Source organism: Tenebrio molitor, chromosome X (genome assembly GCF_963966145.1).
Source record: "Tenebrio molitor chromosome X, icTenMoli1.1, whole genome shotgun sequence".
Taxonomy (NCBI): Eukaryota; Metazoa; Arthropoda; class Insecta; order Coleoptera; family Tenebrionidae; genus Tenebrio; species Tenebrio molitor.
Genome location: NC_091055.1, coordinates 4,074,285 through 4,096,235, shown reverse-complemented (window position 1 = coordinate 4,096,235; position 21,951 = coordinate 4,074,285). Strand labels below are relative to the sequence as shown.

At 36.9% G+C, this 21,951-nt stretch overlaps 3 protein-coding genes and 1 long non-coding RNA gene across 5 annotated transcripts; 2 read left to right on the top strand and 2 right to left on the bottom strand.

The window, feature by feature from the left end:
• Positions 1–1,630: 1,630 nt before the first annotated feature.
• Positions 1,631–2,403, bottom strand: LOC138140153 (uncharacterized). Its single transcript, XR_011162446.1, has 2 exons — positions 2,057–2,403; positions 1,631–2,001 (listed from the first exon to the last, which is right to left on the bottom strand). It is a non-coding gene; the product is annotated as an uncharacterized lncRNA (long non-coding RNA).
• A 182-nt stretch (positions 2,404–2,585) lies between these two features.
• Positions 2,586–7,129, top strand: Msh6 (DNA mismatch repair protein Msh6). Its single transcript, XM_069060913.1, has 14 exons — positions 2,586–2,855; positions 2,909–3,474; positions 3,520–3,795; positions 3,850–3,987; positions 4,036–4,243; positions 4,478–4,895; positions 4,956–5,113; positions 5,164–5,252; positions 5,446–5,745; positions 5,796–5,887; positions 5,940–6,066; positions 6,117–6,299; positions 6,347–6,676; positions 6,724–7,129. The coding sequence occupies exons 1-14, from the start codon at positions 2,732–2,734 to the stop codon at positions 6,982–6,984; spliced, it is 3,270 nt and encodes a 1,089-aa protein (XP_068917014.1). The 5' UTR covers positions 2,586–2,731; the 3' UTR covers positions 6,985–7,129.
• Positions 7,004–14,796, bottom strand: LOC138140150 (QRFP-like peptide receptor). 2 transcript variants are annotated; one of them, XM_069060924.1, is made up of 7 exons: positions 14,535–14,796; positions 14,138–14,477; positions 10,152–10,273; positions 9,853–9,976; positions 9,593–9,801; positions 7,383–7,661; positions 7,004–7,334 (listed from the first exon to the last, which is right to left on the bottom strand). In XM_069060924.1, exons 2-7 carry the CDS (start codon positions 14,375–14,377, stop codon positions 7,169–7,171), a joined length of 1,140 nt encoding a protein of 379 aa, XP_068917025.1. In that variant the 5' UTR covers positions 14,378–14,477; positions 14,535–14,796; the 3' UTR covers positions 7,004–7,168. The 2 variants fall into 2 exon arrangements, with proteins under 2 accessions (XP_068917025.1, XP_068917026.1); XM_069060925.1 differs by lacking the exons at positions 14,138–14,477; positions 14,535–14,796 and adding an exon at positions 13,872–13,892.
• A 431-nt stretch (positions 14,797–15,227) lies between these two features.
• On the top strand, positions 15,228–21,228 carry LOC138140143 (vitellogenin-like). The gene is made up of 5 exons (XM_069060912.1): positions 15,228–15,374; positions 15,546–17,781; positions 17,835–18,307; positions 18,362–20,056; positions 20,105–21,228. Exons 1-5 carry the CDS (start codon positions 15,344–15,346, stop codon positions 21,130–21,132), a joined length of 5,463 nt encoding a protein of 1,820 aa, XP_068917013.1. The 5' UTR covers positions 15,228–15,343; the 3' UTR covers positions 21,133–21,228.
• Positions 21,229–21,951: the final 723 nt, after the last annotated feature.

Genomic DNA, 21,951 nt, shown 5'->3' with positions numbered 1-21,951 from the left:
CCTTATCCCTGTATTTTCAACGCCTATGAATAGGGAAAATTTGTCCGAATTTGTTCATTTCATTAGCAACCATTGTTAGATCAATTCCACAATAAAGTCGTAGGTGCAATATATGGTGCAAGCATACTGCTTTGTAAATGTTTCTATGGAAATGATCGAGAGGAGTAAGGTTACGTTTGTGACTGACGGGCACCTTTGAATATTATTATTGCTAAACTACCAAGATAATCAGGTTATCACCTTTAACTCAGCAGCGTAGTAGCAATTTTGACCAAATTTTCAATCATTTGTATCTGGAAAACGAAAACACTTTTATAAGAATTTTTTTTTTGTCTATGATTTTTCTCATCATTACCAATTACCAGTTTTTTTTCCAAACTTATTTCAGAATCACCCTGTATGTGCTATGAAACTGACTTTAAATCATTAAACCAATGCTCATCTTTTGTTTTACTATTGATTTGGGATGATGTCTATTTTGAAATAAATGTCTTTATTGAAATGTGGTTTAACAAAAAATTAATATTTTAGTTTCGTTAAGTCGTACAAAATTTAAATTTAAATACTAAAAACTTCAACTGATTTTACATCAAGTCAAAAACTTTCATAAATAATAACAAAAAGACAATACCAGGTCACGTAGGAATATTTGTCGTGAAATGAAACTCATGTTATTTATTTCTTCGATATTTTGTGTTTTTCATTGTATAAAAAATTGCATATTTTTTAACGATTTAGATAAACACGACGATTCCAAACAAAAGAGTTTTTATGCTAAAGAACATTAGGTATATGTTTTTGTGTAGTTTTGTATTTTCAAACTTACATGTTTAGAATACATAATAATTAATGCACACAAATAAGTACCTATAGATATACACATTTTATTTTTTTTAATTGCGTCAATAATTGAAAATTTTATAAGTGTATGTATATATTAAATATTTAATTATATTTGTCGAATATTTGTGTAGAGGCAATGAAATTTGTAGATATGTACAATCGCGGCCATCGAAAAGTGAACGATAGCTTGCGAAAATTTCCGTATTTTTCGTTAGATTAAATCAGGCTGTATTCATTGGCGTTCGTGCAACAGGCGTTACTATTTTAATAATAAAAAGTTGTAATAATAAAAATGAGACTGAGAAGTAATTAATAAATACATTATTAAAGTGAAAGTAAACTTTAGTAAAGAAACCTTTCTAACACCTATTCGCATTGGCCTCTCAAGCCTGTTTTCTTGCCAACCCCTCTTTATATTGAAGATGCAAGTCTTACTGCAATGTAATTCTCTCGCCACAGCAGCCAACGACCAATTTTCTTCTAGCTTTGCAATAGTCCTAGCTGTCTGCATCGGAGAGAGATGTGGCATTTAAAAAAAAATAGTTTCAATAAATTTTTTATCGCTAGTGTCAAACTTTGACATTTTAGGACGCCTATGATTTAAAGTAAATATCAAACTATAAAAAAAAAACGTTCACTTTTGGATGGCCGCGATAGTACTTTGATATGGAAATCTTGAAATTTATGCGAAAAAAGCAGTGTACCGGTTGGTGTCGTTCCCACAAAAACCAATTTATCTTTGTTACTTTTTCTTTTTTAAGACTACAGATAGGTGTATGATAAAACCTTTTTATGTTCAAAACCTTTATTCAATCATCAATACAATATTTTACAAACACGCTTATTGGTCATACAATTAAATGTTAAATAAAAAATCTACAGTCAAAAATAAAAACATCAAATACAATTGTTAAACGCAAATAAGTAACTAAAACATCCGGCCAGCGGTGCATCAAATTTGAATTAACGCCTGCAGGCACCTTTCCTGGGACAATTCCTGCAATCATCGCTGCTGCTGTAGGAGCTGCTGGTGAAGGAACTATCCGAGAAGCAGCTGCTAGAGCAGCAGTCTGTGCAGCTACAATCGGTGCTAGAATAATCGGAACTGCAATAACCACACTTGCTGTTGGTGCTGCGGCGTGGAGTTTTTTTCGCAACCTAGACAGGAGTTGAGACAAGTATATTGTTGGGAATATTAACGTCGTCATCTTACCTTCTTGGTCTGGCAAGGTTTCTTGCTTTTGGTGCCGCAAGGCCTGCAGGTTCCAGAACCGCAACTTGACGTTGCTCTAGATGTAGGTTTTTTAGTCGTAGTCGTCTTTTTTGACTTCTTTTGCGTCTTCGGCTTTGGTTTTTTGGTTCTAGGACCGCAAGTGTTACGACTTGAGCAAGGAGCGCAACCTGGCATCTCTGATACACTCGAACTAACTCTTAATCTCGACACAAACGCTAAACTGTCGCGTTTTTCTTGACTTTGCCTCTTTTATACCTTCTGTTTTTTGGTAATTTTTATTTGCAAGAAGCGCGCCATCGTACTTTTTAAACCAAGAAAAAGTTAAAATTTTGTTTTTGTCAAGTTGTCCAAAATATAAATTTTAAATATTGGATATATTCCTACTGCAAACCACAGCAACAAACATACATTAAAAAATATATTCATTTTTACACCGACACACAATAAAAACATACAAATCATCGATTTTAAATAATTTATTGTAGTTTTTTGTTAAATAGCACATTGTGTTGGTAGTATTGAGTATCTGTCTTCGCGCCGATCCAAATGTCAATAATTTGTTAAAACCGCGCGATTTTATTCAGCTTCTCTCCCCCATGGCCCCATGTTTTTAAATGCTTTCTTAGTGTTGTCAGTTCCTGGTTGTTGTTAAATATGTCTAAGCGGCTCAGTTCCAGTCAATCTAATACACTATTAAACTACTTCCAATCACCAAAAGCGAAAAATTCCAAAGAAATTAAACCCGAAAATGGTGTTGTGAAAAGTGATGTCCCCAATGGTTTGTTTGTGTAGTAGTTTATCACTTTCAAGAACTATAATTTTGTGTTAAAGGTAACGAAACTGAGTCTCCTGTACAAGTGAGGAAACGCAAAAAAATTTCAATTATTGACAGTGATTCTGAGGAAGAAAATAGTGTACCTATCAAACCTACTCCTAAGAAGAAAAAAAATCAAAAAAGAGTGGCCAGTGATTCTGAGGAGGATTCTTCAGATAGTTCTGGCAAACCTGGCAATAAGAAACCTTTGTTGAAACAATTTGCCTTTGAAAAAACCACAGATGAGTCATCTAAATCAAAAGGAGAACCAGTTTCAGTTAAAGCAGCTCCAGTTGTTGGAGATATAAACTCAAATTGGTTACATAACCGTTTAGATTTTTTGCACCCAGACAAAATTTGTGATGCTAAAAAACTCAGACCAGACCACCCTGATTATGATAGCCGTACTCTCTACATTCCTAAGAGTTTTTTAGATAAACAAACACCAGCAATGAGGCAGTGGTGGATTTTAAAGAGTGCACATATGGACTCAGTTTTGTTCTTTAAAGTAGGGAAATTTTATGAGCTCTATCATATGGATGCAGTTGTAGGAGTGACTCAATTGGGATTTTCTTACATGAAGGTATAAATATTCTTTGTTGTATTATTATGTGAACACTGATTTCAGGGTGAATTTGCACATTCTGGTTTTCCTGAGAGTGCTTACCACAAGATGGCAAATGCTTTAATTGAGAAAGGTTTCAAAGTTGCTAGAACTGAACAAACTGAGACCCCTGAGATGATGGCTGAAAGATGTAAGAAACAAGGGAAGACAACAAAATATGACAAAGTTGTGAATAGGGAGATTTGTCAGATTACCACCAAGGCTACTTGTGTATACAGTCCTCAGTTACCTGAAGCTATGCATTCTTTACCATGTTATATGTATGCAATCACAGAGAAGGTATTTTCTCTTTTAATAGAGTTGTAAGTCATTTTTTATAATTTACTGTCACAGGATGTAACAAGTCAACAAAGAAAATTTGGAGTATGCTTCATAGATACTTCATTAGGTGTTTTTCATATGTGTGAATTTGAAGATGACAAACATTGTTCAAAACTTTTGGTTTGCTTGTCAGAGTATCCACCAGGATTGGTAAGAACTGCAACACTGTGATAATGTGAGCTAATAAAATTGTTTTAGATATTAACTGAAAGAAAGAAATTAAGTCCTAAATTGAAAAGTGTATTGAACACACTTTATAAGGATATAAGAAAGGATACATTAGCCCCTGACAGTCAGTTCTACAGTGCCAGTTCAACTATAGAAAAATTGATGAATGGAAATTACTTCAGGGACAAGGATAATCAGTTAAGCTTGCCACAGTTTATTAAGGATATTACAAATGGATGTATGTAATAATAAATTAAGACATTTATCTTTTTTTTACCAATGAATATATGTTACAGTTTTCTTAAGGTCTAAATTGGTTTAACTAAAATAAATTGGCGCTTTCTATGCTAATAATAATTTGGGTTATTAATGCTGATTAACAAGATAATTTTGATTTTTTTTTATGTTAATAACTATGCTATTTTTGATTAATATAATTTGTCTTGTGTTGTTTTACATGGAGAACTTTCAGATAACCCTAAACCAGAGTATGAAATGGCGATTAAAGCATTGGGGGCGTGTCTATGGTACTTGGAAGATTCAAAACTTGACATCCAAGTAGTTTCAATGGGAAAGTTTGAAATGTACCATCCTTTAGATATGAATGTCAAAGAAACACTTCAGAGAAGTTCAATGATTTTGGATTCTGTTACAATGATTAATCTGAATTTACTTGGTGAGCAGGGTAGTCTGCAGAAAACAGTAGATTATTGTCAGACTGCATTTGGGAAGAGACTGTTGCTGCAGTGGATCTGTAGGCCTTTATGCAACGTGAAACAAATCAAAGAGCGCCAGGAAGCTATTGAAGAATTGTTCAAAAACTCAAGTCTACTGAAAGAAGCGCAAGACTATCTTAAAAAATTACCAGACCTGGAACGTCAGCTAGCCAAGTATATGAATATAACTTTTTTTTTTGGTGACATGTTACATATACTACTTTTTTTTTGTAGAATACATACTTACGGCAATAGATTTTTTGCAAGTGATCATCCAGATAGCAGAGCTGTTTTCTATGAGGCTGCAACTTACTCAAAAAGACGAATCAGTGACTTGTTGAAAACGTTGCAAGGTTTTGAGGTGGCACAAAATATACATCCTCTCTTTAAAGGTATTGACTGTCGAATTTTTAGTAAAAAGCTTTTCAAAATCATTTTTCAGGATGCACCTCTCCGTTACTGCGAAGGATAACTCAATTTAGTCCTGACGGAATGTACGTTGATCTGACAGACCTTCTAGATTTTTTTAAGGTAAATGGAACTTCATAAAAGTATTTGTATCTGATATTTTTCTAAAAGAACTGGGAAAACTTTTTGGAAAACGTAGTTTTGAAAAATATTTGTGATTAATTGTAGCAATTTGAAGTAAAAAAAAGGGGAGATTGCGTGAATTTTGAGTGTGTAGATTTTGAATCGAAAAAAAATCGTATGTATATATTTTCAGACTGCATTTGATCAAGAACAAGCTCAGAAAGAAGGAAAGATAATTCCGAAGTCTGGCGTCGACGAAAATTACGACCAGGCAGAAGAAAACATTCAGGAGGTGAAGAATCAACTAGAAGAGTATTTGGCTGAATTACAAAAATTTTTTGGGTGCAAAGTGACATACTTTGGATCAGATAAAAAGCGATTTCAGATTGATATTCCCGAAAGTCACACAAAAAAAGTGACGAGTGAGTACCAACTTGAAGGTACTAAAAAAGGATCTAAGCCGTCAAAGAGATACTCCACGTCTCGAAGCCGAGTAGGGTTTTAATGTTTAGTTGTTACATTTATTGACTCCTTACTTTGTAGCAATTATTGGCGGATATGATAAAGGCGGAACATGAGAGAACAAAAATTGTACAAGATTTGAACAGACGGATTTTTGAAAAATTCAGTCAAAAGTACTAGTCCAATCGGGAGCTATATTTCTTTACATTTTTTTTTTTATTTCAGGCGCCAACAGTGGGAACAAGCTATAGAGTGTATCACATTGTTAGATGTCTTATGTTCTTTGGCCGAGTATGCTCGCAGTTTTTCACAGGAGATGTGCCTACCAGAAATTGAATCAATAGCAGATTCAGTAAGTGTCTGATAATGAGATTTCTGTGATTAATTCATTTGTATCTACAGAACAAAATTATTATCCAAAATGGCCGCCACCCCTGTGCTACAAACGTTGACAGTTTTGTTCCAAATGATACTAAGATGGGAGTCGATGATTATGCGAATATTTTGCTCATAACAGGGCCGAACATGGGCGGCAAATCGACGTTAATGCGCCAGGTCGCCATAATTTGCATTATGGCACATATGGTACAACACAAACAAAAAAAATGACAAAAATACATTGACGTTTTTAGGGCAGTTACGTTCCTGCATCTAGTTGCAGGTTGAATCTAATCGACAGAATTTTCACTCGTTTGGGTGCACACGATGACATCATCCAAGGCCAGTCAACTTTCTTGCTCGAGTTGACTGAAGCGTCCGCCATTTTGCAACACGCGACTCCATATTCTCTAGTTTTGCTCGACGAATTGGGAAGGGGGACTTCGACACACGACGGCAACGCCATCGCCACTGCATACGTTCAAAAACTGACGTCAATTAATTGTCGCACGTTGTTCTCAACTCATTATCACAGTCTGGTCGATCATTTCGAAACGAGGAGTGATGTCCAGCTCGGACACATGGTGAGTTTGTGTAGTCGATGAAATTCCGTTTGATGTCGCTTTTGTAGGCGTGTATGGTGGAAAACGATGAGGATCCGACCGAAGAATCGGTGACGTTCTTGTACAAGATGGCCAGAGGGCGCTGTCCGAAATCGTTCGGTTTTAACGTGGCAAGATTGGCGGGATTGAAACATTGCATCGTCGCCAGAGGACGAGAAATCTCAAAGGAACTGGAAAAGGAGGCGAAGAATCGTCAATTTATTAGAGACTTGTTTACCACACGTGATCTGTCAAGTATCAAAACGCTTCTGTCATCTCTGAAGATCTAAACTGATTGAAACATCAAACTTTGATATAATTTATATTTTTGTGCTGTATACCTGATCTAGTTATAAATGTTACATCTAATAAATACTTTCAGTTTCATAATTGTCAATCTTACATGATGCAAAAATAAAATGTGTAAATTGTAAATACTGTCCACTAAAAGTGATACCTTTCCATTCTGAACCATCATCTGTAGGAAGTGGTCCGCGTTTGCGATCCCGTTCTCGAAACGTGTCTCAAGCTGTAGTTGCTGCCTCTGTGCATGCGCAGTTCCGACGAACAGCAAAGAACAAGTTTGAAGCTCTCGCGGAAGCTTTTGGACATGAAACCGTAGATGATCGGGTTGATGCAGCTTAAAAACAATCATGAAAGAGTGTACACGGAACGAGACAAAGTGTACCTGTTGAAGTAGGCCATCAGGTGAAAAGTCGTGTACATGTATTTCAAAAAACCGCATCTCATGTTTGGAATGATGTCGTAGGCCGTTAGGATGTTGTCTATGAGAAGTGGGGCCCAACAAATTGCGAAAAGTACAACCACGGCCACCAACATGTAAATAACTTGCTTCACCATGTTGGTGTCGTCGTAACTTGGCGGCGGGGGCGGCTTTTTATCTTCTGTTAGTATGAAATTTTCCAAGTATTTGCTTCCGTCGTTAGTGTTGCGGTTTCTTGCCAAGCTACAATTGTCCTATTATCTCCAATTCGAGGAACTAATAAAGTAAATTTGTGAAATATTGGACCAATTGATCGACAGACTTTGGTGAAAAAAATATGATCTAGATCATTTACTTCTAGTTATTCTTTCATAAAAGTGCAAGATTGTTAATATCGTAGTTTTAACAAATCAAAAAATGCAAATTTATACAAATCAATGAAAAAATTGAATTTTGTCCTTTTTAAAGAAATCTGTAGAAGACTAAATCAGATGCTGATGTTTTATTCCCTATTTCTAATAGATGGCGCCAGCATGCCAAACCTTAAAATTGTAAGGATCACTTGATTAACATAATGTTTGTTCAAAACTTGCGAAATTGTTATAGATAGTTTAAATCGAGATGTCAGTTGTCATTTTAAAATATTTTTTATGGGATCCAAAGAATTAAAGATATAAAATAAATGTCTCGTAATGTGGCGTTTAAACTTTAAACATGTTACCCACGATCTCATGATAATATACTTACACCGTGTTTCAGAAATAAGTGCATTAATTTTAACTTGTAATAGAATTTCTTAATAGCAACAATGGGCCGTATCACGACACCGTTATTAAAGTTGGCGATAACTAAAATCGTGATTAAAGTAAACATAAAACGATATAGATTTATGCAATTATAACCTGCGAGAAAGAGATGAATTCGTCACCAAGGTAATTACTTAATTAGAGTCATGATTAAATTTAATAAGGGTGTCGTGATACGGCCCATTATATTTAAATATATTTTTTTCCGAAACCTTGAACCTTCTTGCTTCGCCAATGCCGATAGGCGAAGAACAAAAAAAGTAAATGCAAGAAAACTTTCACTTGTTTTTGCTAACTTAAGCACAGCGGGGGAGAAAATAGGGAATCATATGGTAGATATTAAATGAAAACTATTTTAATAATAAATATTTTAAGCTGACCCTAATGAATCGCCCATATCTAAAATGATGACAAAACGTCTTCTAAAATTAGCGTATTAAATCCGTAAAAATTCTCATGAAGTTATCAGAGTAATCACCAATCATTACAAGAAATGTAATCAAAGTAACCGCCGTTATTATCAATATAATACTCAAGGCGCTGACGAAATTATTTTCTTCCACTCTTTCTAGCATTCTTCTGTTATGGTGAATTGTTGTGGCAGCAATTTTCACCCGCTTTTAATTATTATACATGTTTAAAAAATAAAATGTCACCTACCCCACAAGAAGAAGTCGTACGGAAATTGTCTGGGCTCGAGGAGCACTCCCGCTCGCTCACCATACGCCAACACAATATCTATGTATGACTATTTGAAAATAAACGCGACATTTTCACAAAATTTTTGCTTAAATCACAGAATCAACACGTAAACACCTGCCCTTTGTTGTGGTATAAAACTAACTAAAAATTTAATCCTCTTATGTCTACCTCGGTCGCAGAGCGAAAAAACTTTATTCTAAAAACACAATGTTTTCGCTGATTTTACAAAAACTATTATTTCACGGTCCAGTGATATTGGATTAAATAACTACAAAATACGAGTAAATAGGGGGATAAAATATTGTAATTATATTTCGAAAAAATGGTAGGTACATAACAATTTTGTTGTTCTTGATGAGACTTGTCACTGGTTAAAATTAATGTATTTATTTCTGAGACACCTTGTATGCGCATGCACCTATGTAAATTTGTAATCAGAACTATTTTTCCCAAAATCCACATATACAGAGTATCATAAAAATCAATATTAATAAAATAAAACGAAAAAGAATATTACAAATTTAAATGTTTAATTTATATGTTATCAGTATTCATTAAAGTCATTTTAGAAAACTTTGAAAGGATTTTTATAAGGATTGCTTACTCTGCTTAATAGTTTTATCTCTTTGGAGATATGAGACGCAGATCACTGGTGAGGTTACTTACACGTGTTTGCTGGTCATAACTGATCTTCTTTCCATAACTTTCCAGACTTCCCAACAGATCATCATGTACGAAAACGTCATGATTATAAAGGGCACTATCAGTATCACGATCAGCATGTATATCTCGTGAAAACGCCAGATTTCCTGCGACCCCCAGTCCTTAACACACAGGAAATACTCGTCATTGTTATTCTTGACAGGCAAATGGACCTAAAAATGTTTCGTTGAACGGTTTTCAAATCCGCAAACGAAATTAATTACCTGAGCAATCAGTGTTGGAACTGCTAAAACAAAAGACATTATCCAAATCACCCCAATTATTCGTTTGGCCTGATGAATCGTGCAAATATATTTAGCTCTCATGGGGTGCACGATGGCGTAATAGCTACAAGGTTGAAGAAAAAACAAGCTAATTGCGATAAACTAATAAATTAATTAATGAAGCCATAAATTTTATACATTGTAATCACTTTGATGTAATTTTTCAGCAGATTATTGATTTGTGAATTAACAGTGACGCAAATCGACACTTTATCACTTAGTTTTTGAAAAAATCTTACCGTTCCATACTAATCGCTGTGAGGGTCATGACCGAACAAATTGCTGATACATTTTGAAAGTAATGTACCATTTTGCACACAAGGAAACCCATTCCCCAAGTGTAGGAGAAAAGTTTAGCCAGCTGGAACAATGTCATCGAATTATAATAAAATTAGCTTCAGGGTAACGACTCTTTGTACAAAAACCAAACGCATGATTGTTTCATTTTATTTAACTCCACCACGTCAGATTGAATTATGGTAAAAGCTTGTCTTAAGTGAGTTTGAAGATGAAGAAGTAACAGTCATTTGGCTGAATAAACACTAAACTAATATCTAAACAGTGGTGAAGTTAAACGCGTATTTTTAGAAAGCTCTCAAACTATTTTTGCTAAGTGCATATTCGAATTTTTTTTTTATCATTTCGCAAACACTTCGTTTATTGGATCAACAGACTTACTGTCGAATATTTCAATCATCGTCATTAAAGGGAGCATTCAAAATGTTGTTAGACATTTTTAGCGATTTTGACAGATCATTTTGTTCAACAGACCTGCACCGACCTAAATATTTATCCGGTTATTTACATTGAAAAAAAATGCGACTAACAAAATTAACCAAACCGAAAAAGAAATTCGCTCTGCAAAATAATCATTGTCTCCTATCACGTTTTCGTTCCCGCCAAATCTTCTTTATAAATATTTTTGGAACCTGTTATCACCATTAGATAAATATGTAATTACAGAGCACGAAAATGTTATTCCTGATAGTCGTGCCCACCCACAAGTTTCAATTACAACAGCAAGATATCATCACTGCAATAATTTTCACACTGTTATGCATACAATTCATTGACCCATCTACAATTATTGACGAAACAGAGTTTAATTTTTTTTAATAAAGTATGTACCACTAAAATGGGAATTATCCAAGATTATATTTGAACATGTTTGAAATGTATTGGCTCAGATAATATCACGTTTTGTGTAAATTCTTTAGTATTTTTCTCGCTGTCCTACTACTTCGCAAACAGAATGAAAATTTAATAAGACAATAGAAAGTGTCTTGTGGTAGAGCACTGGGGCAAACACATCTTGTCAGCATCTCCTCTGATCTATTAACTTCATCGTAATGTAAATGTTTATCAAATATTTACTCTTCTCTGACACACTTCTCTCAAATGTCGAACCGACTTTCGGTTTTAGCATTTCGATAAATTTTCCCTTGTTTATACAATCATTTTATCTATTATTCTTTTGGCACCGAAATCATCGATTTTTCTAGTGTTGATTGTCAAAAACAGAAGGAATATACACCTACATGATTCCGAATTAAATTTACTGCGTAATCTATTCGCCCAGATTTTTATTTTTTCTAATATAACTAGAATTTTGGTTTACACATGTGGTGAGCCGAACTCATTAGACAAAGTCTTACACATGCACTCATCTTTCTATATTTATTTCATAAAGTTTAAAAATAATCGAGTCGATATGTTTTGCTCCGAGCTCAAGACATTTGATTTATTTTGTGTATTTCACCAGATCTATCACGACAAGTTGTAAATCGCGAATGTAAATTAATGGCACGCATGTGCACTTTGTTTAATCACACTTCACCTTCACCACATTTTAATTAAAATTACATATTTTATTTTCCGGCTCGACTGAGTCAAACTGTAAGGCCATTTGAAACATTTCTCACAATTTATTTATCAATAAGTACACGAAATATTTAATAATTAAATTGTCCCTATTAAAGAAACCTCTAAAAATGCGAAATAACGAAATGATTAGCCAATAATTAACCGGTGCCACTGTGGTGTAACACGAGTCGCCCATGTGCAGGGATGACAGATGTCAAAATCAAAAATAGCAAGATGGCCGTTCAACGTTAAAAAGTAAACTTTAGACTTTAGTAGACTTTACTAATATTTATTGAACAAATATTAGTAAAGTCTACTAAAGTCTAAAGTTTACTTTTAACCTTCAAGAACGAACAATATTGCAATAAGAGAACTAGGAATTACTGGTGCCTTAAAATTTGAAAATTGTAAATTTGAAAATTGCCATTTTACTCTAACTGCAGCAAAAGAAAATAAATGAGTTCATTTCCGATTTTTTTGTGACCCACTTGAAGATAAAGTAGTATACAGGGTGTAACAGAAAAAGCGCTTTTATTTTAACTGGTACATAATAGTACTTATCAATTACAACAATATTTCTAAATCAAGTTTCTTGGAATTTGCAAAATTGAATTGCCATTTGTCCCCCCTTTATTTTGACGTGTCGTTCACGTTGAATGCAATTTCATAAATCTGAAAACTTTTTTAAACAAGAATCGTATTGCACTTTATATTCACTGTTTTTTACCAATCAGAATGTTTTGCAGTAATATTTTTTCTCTAAATTGCGCAATAAACACTTTCGTTTGTTTTTTGTTACCTCCTTGTTTTGTTTCTTTATTAATATATGTAGTTAGTTTAAAATCGTTCAATAGCCGCATGAGCAAATCTTTAGTAAATTTGAATTAATTTTTAAAACCCTTGAGAATTTATTTTCGAAAAAAAAAATTAGAAAAATTGTTGTAGTAGATGAGTCCTATTACCAGTTAAAATAAATGCACTTTTTTCTGTTACACCCTGTATATCATTAAGAGTAGAAGTGAGTCTTTTTGTGCTAAGCCCAGAGAGTGAAGATCGAGACAAAGTCGAGGTCGGCATCTGGGCGATTTTTTTCTTGTGATCCGCTTGAAAATAAAATAGTATATATCATTCAGAGTAGAAGGTTTTCTTAGTTGCCGACTTCATCTCGGTCTTCAATCTCTGGGCTTAGCACAAAAAGACTCACTTCTACTCTTAATGCCATAATCGACTATTTTTGTTTAGAGGTTTAGACGGTCTTCAGTGTCTTTCAGGATCAATTTATATAATCAAAAAAAGCTTTGATAGTTTCACGAGTATTTCGAGAGCATTCCATGCGATACATCCCAAAACTGTCACCGCTCCGTTTTGTTATCTATTTTTTTTTTACTTTTCGATATTAACTTCCCGTGTTGTCTGTTATGCGGCGCTCCAAGGGCGCCTCAACTCGACATTATCGACAGGATGATTAGAATAATTAATTTTTAACTATAAAACTGGCTGCTAATTAGCGGGAAATTGACAGTCGATCAATAAAGAATGTGCCAACAAATTTTCTAAATCGTGAGTCGAAAGCGAACTCCGTTAAACAGGCTCATTTATCATAATGCAAACATGATAATAAACAAAAACATCAAAAAATGTTTTTCTCAGTTTGAGACGTGTTGGTTAAATAAACGCAAGTATTTTTGATTTTGTTGCAAAATAAAGAAATAAATTGCGGGTGTAAGTTGATTTGTTAACTTGGAAATTAATTGACCGGGAAAACGCAAACAATACTGTTTAATAGCACCCATCGTTCTGTTTGCATCGATTTATTATTTTTGCTTTAAATACTCGTAGGTCTAATTAGGGAAATCAAGAGGGTGGTCGACGGAAATTTTGAGAGTCTTTCGTGTCACTAATTTTCACGAATTTTCATTTCGTTTTATCATTTTTGTTTTATTTTGCGAACGTATATGCGAGCTTTTACACTGTTTGCTGAGTTAATTTGACATGCATTAGAGAGGTTAACAGATGAAGAGCATATGCTTTAATATTTACCTGCCATAAGTGCACATAATAATCTCCATAGAGATAATAGATTAGTAACTACTCACCGGCATAGTAACAGAATTTTTGTCTGAATTGGACACTTATTAGCGTAATTGACATTTAATTATTTTTTTTTTCTCTTTATCGCTCTGTTTACATACTTTGTTATAAATATCGTCGATCAGAATGCAATTAATTACAAGTTTATCTCTGGTTCTGTTTGTATATTTAATTTCTTAATTCGATTAAAAATCTATATTAATTACAACCATCAATCATGACAGAATTCGCTGTTTTACGGATATTAGGTACGGAACAAGTGTAATCCTACCTTGACGGGAATGCAGATCATAATGAGAACTAAATCGGCTGACGCTAAGCTGGAAAGGAAAACATTAGTGACACTTTGCATTCTCCTATATTGGAAAGTTGTGAAAATAATTAGGCAATTTCCAACGAGACCCAATACGAATGTCACACTGGAAACAACAACCGTTGGTATCAATTCATTCCAATCAAAAATCGTATTGTTGGTGTCTGTTATGTTGTCGTCAACAATATCATAACACATTGTTACAAAAGAAATAAACTTAATTGGTGTTTCATTCGACCAACAGCTTCCCCAAGGATTTAATCAAAACTGGTCCTTTTTGCCCCCGTCCAAAACTCTTCTGCAATTAAAAAATCCTCTGCCTATCGTGACCCGTCTCGGAAAAACTTCCACTTACGTCGTATTTTCAAAATCTAAACTGTAGTTTATTTTTATGTCGCGATGTAAACTACTAAACGTGTTTAATTCGTTTCGCCGACAATAAAACTGCACTATTCTGGCACTGCACTTTTTCTCTTCCATGTGCGAGAGCAGCGAAAATCTTAAGGTATACTGTGCGATAGGCGTCGCGACGCTAATATATATATGTATATATATGACAGACGCGGAACCTCAAAATACACGCGCTTCGTGTTAAATTATTGAGGTACGATCTGTCAATATAAAAAAATTACCATGTAATGCTATTATAATATGGACAATGCTGGATAAGATTAGATATATTAGACATTATTAGATAAAAACACATGATTTATGCCAATTAATTTCGAACAGAACAGAATTGATATCGAAGGACACCTAAGTGAAAATAAACAGACCCTAAACTTAGAGCCGGCAATAGTTTGTTTGTTTTTTACTTAATAAAAATTCAATTATGACTGAAAAGCGTGCAGCATCTTGGTACACAGAAATATTAAATTTAGAACTCGATTTAGATATGAGTAATAAAATCAAGTGGTTTTTTTACGTCACAAATATTTTACCAATTTTTTGGCTGACTCAAAAATCGACTAAATAAATTACTGACTCGCAACATTTCTTTATTGAGGAAATCTTTATCGACGTTTAACATTATCAGTGCTGATGCATATTATTGGAAATTTCTCATGTTTGACCTGGGAAGTGCTGAATTGCTTATTATTTTGATATAAAACACCAAGATGAACAAGCAGGAGCACACTTCTTCGACTTCTTGTCTTGTCCAAGATGTGGTCGCCAATACTGCTGTGTCTAATAGGTAAGTCCCTTTACCATCCAGTACTGTCTCATTTTTTTTTATTTATATCATTTTACACTCTTCGTGATTTATTTTGCAAAAATATATTTTTTTTTGTATTTTCTTGCATCATATTTTGACTTTGTAGATTAGCACAATTTCATTTTGTTTATTTTCTTTTATTTCGTGTAGTGGCTTTTGCCTACGCCTCAGAGCATCCAGCATGGGAAGAAAACAAACTCTACACTTACGAAGTTCGGGGTCGCTCCTTCGCGAGTTTGAACCAAATCAGCAACGTCAATAGCGGAATCCTGATCAAAGCAAAACTGGCTGTTCAACTGAATGAAGATGGAAAACTCGGTGGTGTGATTACCGACGCTCAGTACGTTCAGATTAACAAAGAACTGAGCAACGGTTGGGAGACAGACATTCCGGATTCAGAAGTGAACTATGAACCACTAGACGGCTTGTCATATACACCTTTCGAAATCGAGTTGAACAAAGGAGCCATACGCAACATCTTTGTCGAGAAGAAAATGCGTAACTGGGAAGTCAACATGGTCAAGGGTATCGTGAGCCAGCTCCAGCTTGATACCAAAGCTACCAACTTGATGGTCAGCTCGATCAACATTCTGACTCAAGATGACTCGAATACCGCAGTTTTCAAGACAACGGAAGAGACAGTTACTGGAGTTTCGGAGACGTTGTACGAAATCCACCCCTATCCTGATTACGTCCTCCAAACGACACCCTGGGTCGTACCCCAGAAGGAGTTGATCCACAACGATCAGGTTATCGAAGTTGTCAAGCACAAGAACTACACTTACTCCCCTCGTCAAGTACTTCCTTCGTACCACGCTGATTTCGAAGGAATTCACAGTTACCAACCGGAAAATAAAATTGCAGATTTTATGTCCAGGTCGTCGGTGAGTCAGGCTGTGGTTACCGGAAGTTTGAAAGCATTCGTCATCCAAAGTTCTGTCACCACTGAAGAAATTGTACTGCGTCCGACTCTAGCTGATCAACAGAAGGGTTCAGTCAACACTAAACTCAACCTAACACTCTTGAGTGTTCTTGCACCTTTGGACCAAGATAAATTGAGTCTATCAGATCCGGTTGGAGTAGGTGTGGTCTACGGATACAACAATCCTTTCGGTACTGACAATGGTCCTCGACCTGCTGATCCGTACGATCATACAGTTCCTGACGTAAGTTCTGAATCACAATCCGCAGACAGCGAAACTTCCTACGACAAGTCCAGTAGAACCAAGCGGAGTACAAAGTACCGCAAGGACGTAACCAAGAAGTTGAATTTCGCATCGTACCAGACCGACAATCTCGACAGTGAAAAGTGGCACCAAAAGAAACCAACGATAAACGAAGCACCTGCGTCTCCTTTGCTACCTTTCACCGTGGCACACGGAGGACAGGCTATCAAAAAGCAGCAAAACATCGTCGAAACTGTTCGCAAACTTGCAGATCAGGTCGGTGGAGAATTCCAAGACCCCAACGAAATCTTGCGCCAACACACCGTCGGTAAATTCGTCACTTTGGTCAGTTTGGTCCGCACCATGGATCATGAAGAGGTCAACAAAGTAGCGACTCAACTGTATCCCGCCAGTCTGGGACAGTCTTCACCTGCGTGGGTCGCCTACCGCGACGCCGTGGCTCAATCTGGAACAAGTCCGGCTCTCCTCAACATCAAAGAGTGGATCAAGTCTGGTAAAGTGTCTGGACGTGAAGCTGCGGAAGTTATCGCATCGACTGCCAACGCCCCGCGTGCGCCCACCGAACAACACATCAAAGAGTTCTTCGAGATCATCAAGGACGAAGACATCTTGTCAAAACCTTACGTGAACGAATCTGCGATTTTATCTTACACCGACTTGGTTTATAAAGTTCATAGTAATGCAGAAGCCTCACAAGGCAAATTCCCCGTGTACAGTTTCGGATCCTTCAATACTCAAAGAGGACAAGACTTTGTCAGGAAGACTGTGATTCCGCACTTGACCCGCAAACTTCACGAAGCTATCAGTAAGGCTGATACTAGAAAAATTCACGTTTATATCCGTGCTCTTGGAAATGTGGGACAACAATACATTCTGGAAGCTTTCGAGCCCTACTTAGAAGGAACCAAGAAGGCCTCTCATTTCCAACGCGTTTTGATGGTCACCGCTTTGGATCGTCTTGTAGAAAGCAACCCCACGGTAGGACGTTCAGTTTTCTACAAGATCTACCGAAATCCCAGCGAAGCTGAGCCAGTTCGTGTCGCTGCTGTTTTCCAATTGATGCGCACCAACCCTCCAGCTGACATGCTTCAGCGTATGGCGTCTTACACCAATGTTGATAGCAGCAATTATGTCAACGCTGCTGTGAAATCGTCTATCGAATCTGCGTCCCAGTTGGAAGAAGCGCGACTAGCTCCTTTGTAAGTACTTGTCAGACATGTCGAAATGTTTCTTCTATGATGTTATCTTCTAGGCGTGAAGCTGCAGAATCTGCCAAACCGCTATTGACCACTAAGGAATTTGGTGTCCAATTCTCTCAAGGATACTTGCGCAGTTACGTTTTCAAAGAATTGCAACTCGGCTATGAACAATATTTACAGTCTTTCGGTGGTGAAGATTATGCTGTTCCTAAAGGCATCAAATACTCTCTGAGCAAAGTTTTTGGTGGTGTCAGTCAACCGGTTCTCAACATGCAAGTGATGACTTCGAGTGTCGAAGATCTTATCAATGTTTATCAACAACAAACAAAGGAGTATCAAGACAAATTAAAAGAGAAGCAAAATGCAGGAGGTCCGCACATTCCTTGGATAAGTGAAAATGCAGCAAAACGCTTGGACATTAAAAATGAGCAACGAGAACAACTTGAAGGAAATTTATACTTGCAAGCAAATGCCTGGCAAGAAATCTTCTCTTTTGATAATCACACCCTTGCAAACTTGTCTCAGGGTTAGTCGCAGTTTTGAAATTAGTTTTATTGTAGGTAATTGTGTGTGATTACAGTTGTCCAGGAATTGGAGGAAGAATTCTCGAAGGGTAAGTCGTACAAGTACAACAAGATGCTGATTGGACAAGAGTCTTCGTTGGCTCTTCCCACTGCTTTGGGATTGCCCTTCGTTTACGTCTACGATCGTCCTGCTCTTGTCAGAATACAAGGCGACGTTAAAGCTCATGCCGAACCTCGAATCTCTACAGAAGGGCATATTCAGAAACCTGACAGGGTCCACGCAGAATTTGAAATCAAGGCTACCGTCACCGGCAGAGTTCAGACACAACTCGCGATCATCACACCGTTCAACCACCAACGTTCCAGTGCTGGATACATCAAGAACTACCAAATTAACGTACCCCTCTCCGGAAAACTCGAACTAAATGTCCAAAAGAACACAGTTAAGGTTGAAGTACAAAACCCAGCTGTCAATCAAGAGAAAATCCGTTTGGCGCATTACAGCAGCTGGCCTTACACATCTCAGGGCGACGTCTTTAGTCCACGACCTGAGTTGAATATCATCCGTTCTAAGAATCCCTACATGATCAACCAAATCTTTGGACAAAAGTCGACTGGAGTTGCGCTATACCTTCACATCACCAGTGATGAAATAATCGATACGGCCTTTATTTATGACAAACTTCGTAGTCAAGATCCGCTCTCCGCCATATTGAGTCCTTGGGTAGATGACAACATCCAGTACGTGCACGTAGATGTTGGAATTGATGGTTCTCTATCTACGGCACAGCAGGTCAACGCTGAGTTTATTTATCGTAAAGAGTATCAGCCAGAGAAACCTAGTACAAATAATCAAGAGGATGATCAGGAACCTGATCCGAAACCTGACGAAGCAGAAGAACTTGATAATATTCCTCCCTACCCTGACGATCCAGAGCGAAGGATAAATGCTTTCTTGGATAAACTCAGGGGACAAATTCGCAGTTCCAGTCTGTATGCGGCTGATGCCACTGCAGAATTCCTTGGACCATCTAAAATGAAATACTCAGCGACTGTGGGTATCTCCAAGAGCAATGTCTCTCCACGCGGACGTTTCATGGCTCTATTTAGACAACTCGAGAAACAAAATCCAAAGACTCTAGCCTACCTACACGGCTGGTCATATATTATAAACACCAACGGACTCAACATGGACTACGCTATGAAGATGAATCCGGTTGCCAGTTTCCGTGTTAAAGGTTTACTCGACCGCGAGGAGCGCCTTTCGAAAGCTTCTTCTGACATTGATTTCTTTAAGAGCAAAGAACGCGTCCACTATTTGAAACAACTGGAAGATTACAAAAAATGCAAACGCGAAATGCAGGAAGGAAACAATCAGTTGCCTGTTTGTGCCAAGATGACTGCTCTTGCGAATCTCTTGGACAAATTCACAGTTAGAACAAAATATTCCGACATGGATCCCAAAGTTATCAACGCTACATACACAGCGTACAGCGTTTTGCGTCATAGTTTGTACCCTAGAATCCATGAAAATATCGTCAATCGAGACTTTGACGGTCACCTAGATGTTGATGGTCAATTCAGCCCAGACTTGCACGCTTTGAACGTCTCTGTTCGCAGCGAGTATGGTCGAGCTGAGATACAGAATGTTCCCATGGGTCCATGGTACAGACAACTGCTCGTTCAACAGCCAGTTTTCCATGCCAAGACTCGACTGGCCGCACAAGCTTACAAATATGACACTTACAGACGTGAGTAATATCTTGTGGGTAGACACTTAGTTGAACATTTTTTTACAGCAATTTGTGTCATCGACAAGTTATCTGCCAGCACTTTCGACAACAAGACTTACCCTGCGAGGCTTCGACCTGAATGGACCGTGGCTCTTCAATACATTCCGCGTAGACCTTCCAACGAAAAGGGCAAACCCTATCAAACCGTTTTGGAGCAATTGACACAACAAATAGAATCTTACGTTGTCTACGTAAGGGCTCCCCAAAACAGCAACTCCCAAAAGGAAGTCCTGATCGCTTTGCAAATGCCCAGCACTCAAGGCAAACCTGCGACAATCTCGATGAAGCCACGAAGATCTGCGAATCAACCACCAAGAGTGTACGTCAACGACCAGGAAGTCATACCCAAACTAGACATTTCAGCTGATTTTTACAACGGAAATATCCAGATCTACAGGTTGCCCAACAACGAACTCAAAGTCGAAGTTCATGACGCCTTCTACGTGATTTTCGACGGTCAAACCGTGAAACTTACAGCTGTCAACAGTAAATTTAGAGACGCCTCTCGTGGTCTCTGCGGCACTTTCGACGGTGAACAAGAAACCGATTTCTTGGCCCCCAACAATTGCATTCTCCACAAACCTGTCAATTTCGTCCAAAGTTATACCTTATTCTGGTTAAATCAACGTTACACGACGAGACGCGCTGCTGCTCAACAACAAGAGGAAGAGCAAAAGTGCTACCAGAAGAAGGTCACTTTTGCTAACTACATCTCAAACAGAGACGCCGGACGTACAGATAGAACACACGAGAGACAAAGCAAGGATTCTTGCAGTAGAATGCAGACCCAGTACATGGAACAAGGAAATGAGGTTTGCTTCACTCTTCGTCCGTTGCCTCTTTGCAAGGATGGATGTGCACCAAGGGCAACCGTCTCGAAGCAGGTGGACGTTTACTGTGCATCACGATCAATGCGATCTCTAGGTGCCTGGATGGACGAAATCCGCAAAGGTGCCAGTCCAGACTTCAGCGAACAAACAGCTTCGAGGAAGGTCAGAATGGAAGTACCACAGAGCTGTATGCCACGACACTGAAGTGAAATTGAGCGATCACTGTTTTAATTGTAGTTTGAATATTTATACGAGCATCCCCAAAATGTAAAAAAAAAATAAATAAACACTTGTAGCATATTTTTGTATTTTATTTAGAAGTACAACGGGTGACAATGATTTTTCTTAATGTAAAGAGGTAGAGTTTAAATTTAATCGCGATATGCGAGTGATATTATGAGTTTAATAAAGCGTAAAACATAAAGGGCTGACGTGAATTTAAGGGCGTCTGGATCAGAAGAGTGCCATTGGCAGAACACTGTTGGGAAACGTTGGAGAAAGAAGCAAATCTCCATCTGACGCCCGAGGCCTGTTGTGGCCATTTAAATATTGCATTTTCGCTTTGTTAAGCTGTAAATGAACAAATTCCCTTTTATGAACTGAAATGTGTGTATAAAAAATATGGGATAATTTTAGAAACATTTTTTATTGGGGTAAAATGCGAAGGGAAATGGCAAATCAAGAAACATATTTCCGACACACTCCTCAAATATGTTTGCTTAATTATTACATTTTAATTTTTTCGGGTTTGTAGACGAGATTTAAAAGGCCGAAAAAATATTGTTGGTTTGTAAATTTCACTTTGACGAAAGAAACATGACGGCGAGAGGGTCTCATCTCTGTTTAATTCTGTATGGATCTTTAAATATTATATTCGTATTACATTGGAGGTCTCTTTTCCCTAGAGTAAATATTTATTTTTAAACTCAAATATGAATCTGCAAGTGGACTCGATAAAGTGTCGCACAACCCTTTGTATTGTCAGATATACAGTATGAACATAAAGTTTGGAACAAAATTGAT